The sequence below is a fragment of the Pundamilia nyererei genome, unplaced genomic scaffold, assembly GCF_000239375.1.
Source record: "Pundamilia nyererei isolate P.nyererei 1_Seehausen unplaced genomic scaffold, PunNye1.0 scaffold00001, whole genome shotgun sequence".
Classification (NCBI taxonomy): domain Eukaryota; kingdom Metazoa; phylum Chordata; class Actinopteri; order Cichliformes; family Cichlidae; genus Pundamilia; species Pundamilia nyererei.
In genome coordinates, this window is record NW_005187402.1 from 11,059,942 (window position 1) to 11,064,213 (window position 4,272).

The following is a 4,272-nucleotide window of genomic DNA, read 5'->3' on the forward strand; positions in this document are numbered from 1 at the left end:
ATCACCATCATCATCATTATTATTATATGTCCTTTGTATCCAGACAAACAAACAAAACCTACCTGTATGGCAGCAGCAAGTTTGTTCCCAGGACTGGCCAAAGCTGCCAGCAGGGCTGTGGCAGTTGTGCCAATGTTGGACCCAAGAGTGAGAGGATAGGCTCGCTCCAAACTGATTACACCAATACCTGATGAAGATGACAAAGCCAAATGCTGTAAAGCATATCGTATTGGTTTACCAGAAAATATAATTAGTGTTTTGTTCCTGTTGAAATATTTATAGAGCACCACTAAGCTATACGGAGAGTTCTTAAGATGTTTTGTGACAAATACAAATGCCATCTATGATAGATCTCAGAAATTAGCCCTGTTTATATACTAGCAGTAATAACCCAATAAGTTATGAAAATTGTTCTCCAGGTGGCGTAATACTTATTGAGATAGTCGAAGGGAAACATCGCGGATATAAAGAAAGAAAGATATTTTTGTACGTGCCATTTGAGAACACCAGATAGTATTTTAATTTTTTAAAGAAATCCTTCTCATAAAGGTTAAACTACATCTTTGGCTGATAGGATGATTAGTGACTGCCAAAAGAAGGTCACAACTGAAAGCTGAAGACATTTATATAAGTAAAGCAAGTAAATAAAAATTGTACTCATAAAGCACCAAAATTCCACAACAAAAATGCTAAAAATATAAAGACAAAAAGCTTTAGCTGCCTTTAGAAAGAAACCAGTTGTCAGGCTAAGAGGAAAGCATTCCAGAGTCTATGGAGGCCATTGGCGTGAACCCCCATATGGAAAAGAAATAGTAAAAACATATATGATTTACTCAAGAAAGTGGCCACTTTCATGAGTAAATCATATATAAATCATATAAGGCTTACATGATTTACTCATGAAAGTAGCCACTTTCTCATTACTTTCATATATTTTTTTAGTAAGTATACAAAACATACAAGTTTCATTATATAATTTTTCAAGGGATCTTATATGTGTTTTCACTCTTGTATGCTTTTCATACAAGTTTCATACAAGACAGATAAAAACTTTATAAGATTTATATATATCTTTTCCATATGGGCTCTTTTTTTTTATAGTTCTCTGTCTAGTATGATGGACAGCCAGCAGGTCCTCAAGGACCCCCAAGATGTATGGATGTAAATGTTCAGTGATCTATGCTGTCACTTGTTCATGTAGTGCTCTAAAAGTCAAAAACAAAATCTTGGTAGTCAGTGGACACTGAATTTACTTGAAAGCCGGAAATGAATGAGCATCAGACTGATATGTAAGTCTCATAGTGGCATTCTGAACAATCTGCCGAGATTGCAAAAAAGCTTTGTTAAAGCAAGCAAATAATAAATTAAAATAATCCAGAAGGTATGAATAAGAATTTGGAATTTAGTGCATGAGACAATAGAACTCAACTTCACAACATTTCTTATCTGAAAAAACAAGAGCAAACCAGAAATTTAATGCGACTCAAGGGTTACCAAAGCTTCTCACAGAAGACTTAGCAAAAAGGGAAAAGAACCTAGAATTACCCTTACCCTGACCACAAATCTGTTAGGGCTTCTGTTGTCTCATAAAATTGAAGGAAACAGTCTGCTGTCCAACTTTTAACAGTCTATGGATGAAAGCAAGATGCGCAACTAGGTAACTAGGAAATATCTTGGGGCTATATATATGTATATAGATAGATAGGTAGATAGATATAACTGAAACCTTGTGCCATACCACAGGAAAGACAAGTAGAAGATAAATGAATTTAAGCAGGCACAGAGGTAATAACATGGCTAATTAAACACAATTAAACAAATTAAACAGCAATACAGCAAACCTTTCATTCCTTTATTAATAGTTTATCAGGATAACCATAAACATATGGATAGAGGTTGCAGTGTTAGAATTTATATTGTAGAGAAACCACTGGCCTTGGGGGGGGAGAGTGCAGTTTATGGCAAGAACACAACAGTAATTCTTATGTGTTGTTATCAGTGGAGTTCTCTCTGTATGTGTCCCCTGTTGTGACAACTGAAAAACAAAGTTGTGTAAAAACTTTACACTGGTACACTGTTCTGGCATATTTGTGGATAAAAAGTAATTTTCAGCAGTTCCTCAATCTTAAAAAAACAAACACTGCTCAGTTTTAACCTCTCCTAAACCTCTCTTGCAACATGTATTTCATGCATACCTTTATTTGTTTATTGGAAAGTTTGTTTCAGTAAGTTTCAGTGGTTAGAGTGTCTTTGGTTGCATCTAATTCAAGCTCCACTGATGGGAATTCCACTTGGAGGAAATACCACAAATGTGTCGTCTATTAACACCACTGTTAGAAGGTTTATTTTTAAAGGGTTTTTTCTCAGTTGTATGGACAATGTTCTGCTTTTTCACTATTCTGGCCATTCAAAAAGCCTTGGCCACTTTGAAAAACCTCTGAACTGTGATTTTATTCCTCCACACCCACTTAAAAGGAAAGGTATGTAAAAAGTCAGCAATTAACAAGCTGAGCTGCTTGTTCCTGACCTCCAAATGGTCAAAATGACGGAAGTTAAAGTAATAGGTCTGCCATGAAATGCTGGTATTTTTATAAAATGTTTTAGATTTCCTTCTATACACTGTTTAATCTATTCACAGTATGGCATAAGCTCTGTGATGTAATTGAAGGCTAAAACATGACAGATATTGAGGTGATTGGTTTCATGAGAAAGACAATCTGATGGGGGGACAGGTGTGGGCAATTGAGGGTGAGGGGGAGACACTAAAAAGAGTTAAAAGTGGGTCATTGGGGAGTTAAAGGCTGTGCTGTGTGGTCCGGAGGGATGGTAGTATCCACTGCTGTTTAGAGTCAGTGGCAATGAAGACAGTTAGTTGTTCCACTGTTAGGAAGGGCGATCTGTTGCCTCCTGAAGACATTTAAGACCAGTAAGGTTGCCTGTATTGCTCTCCTGTTGTCTAACACTGTATCTCCATGATACCCAAGCTATATATTATGTGTATGTGCTTTAATATGTGGGAAAGGTCGATAGCCAGGAATGTAATTTAGCAGGAGGGACAACTTTAAAGTTTCTATTATATTGCATGGGTTAATTGCAGGTCTGTTCATGTGGGTGGCTTGGCTTTTGGAGTGATTTGCCATGTGAAAGTATCCTGTATAACTGTTTGTGTGGGTTGCAGCAGCACTAACTTACAGGACATTATTGATTGTTCTGGAAAATGTTAATATCTTTTCATGGGGAAAAGATGTCTGAGTACTATGAAACATTAATTGTTTATAATAAATAGCATGTTGCCACCCAGACAAAACTTCCACATTATTGCTGCATATGAGGCGTCAAGTCAAAACTGGAGGCAAACAAATCCGTTTTTTCCTGCATCAAAGCCTCAAAGAATGTCTTCAGACTGTTACATCTCCTTTTGTATGATCTGCGAATCTCTGAGCAAAGAGTGGACAAAGAGACATTACGTAACCTTCCTGATATATTTTTGAGCCAGAGACAGTTATTGCGCCAGGGTTAGGGTGACACTGACTTGGGCAGGATTCACTTGAAAATGAAACTGACACCAATGCAACAGCCACTTACTGAAAACACGTGTTTTTATTGTCATAATCTGTCCTTCAGTTGCTTCATGGTGACTCAAGGTTTTTTGTGTCAAGTTAGTGAGGTGAGGATTATTTTATGTGCCATCTATAGGAAATTTAGTGATGATCACTGGAAAACATTCATGTCCCCATTCTAGGATTGATCATTTTCTTTATAGCGTTAGTCATGCCGTTCCTCAGCACTTAATTTAGCAAGCTGCTCCTACAAGGTTAAAGCTGATCACCAACAATAAAGCATTTTTTATATATTTTAAGTATACTCTATGTATAAAGTATGACCAAATACAATTATATCATCCAATTAAACCAAACAAGTGGCTCATTGTAGGTCAGCATGAGTGAGATAAACCTAAACAATCTCTGTAGAAGGAGACAATTTAAGAGTGGCCTGTTCCAACAAATCAAATGGAAGTTTAGAGTTTCATAGGCCAAGCCTCTTATTATAGGAGCTTTGTAAGAGGATTTGTGGGCACTGCTGGCCCTCTCCATTAGCTGGCAGAGTAAAGGAAGCTTTTTCAATAGAATATGGCCTGTAAATATGCTTGGATTTTGACCCTTGAATGACCTTTAACTATCTGCTAAAGCATTTTGTAAACTCTGTTCTCAAAGACAGACAGACAGACAGACAGACAGACAGACAGACAGATAGATAGATAGATAGATAGAT

At 36.8% G+C, this 4,272-nt stretch overlaps 1 protein-coding gene across 1 annotated transcript in view; it reads right to left on the minus strand.

Moving 5' to 3' along the window:
* The window catches only part of slc34a1b (solute carrier family 34 member 1b), a 13,913-nt gene that overhangs the window by 1,078 nt on the left and 8,563 nt on the right, over window positions 1-4,272 (minus strand). Inside the window, 1 exon segment of the mRNA XM_005719951.1 lies at window positions 63-187. Within this exon segment, the coding sequence (XP_005720008.1) occupies window positions 63-187 (125 nt within the window).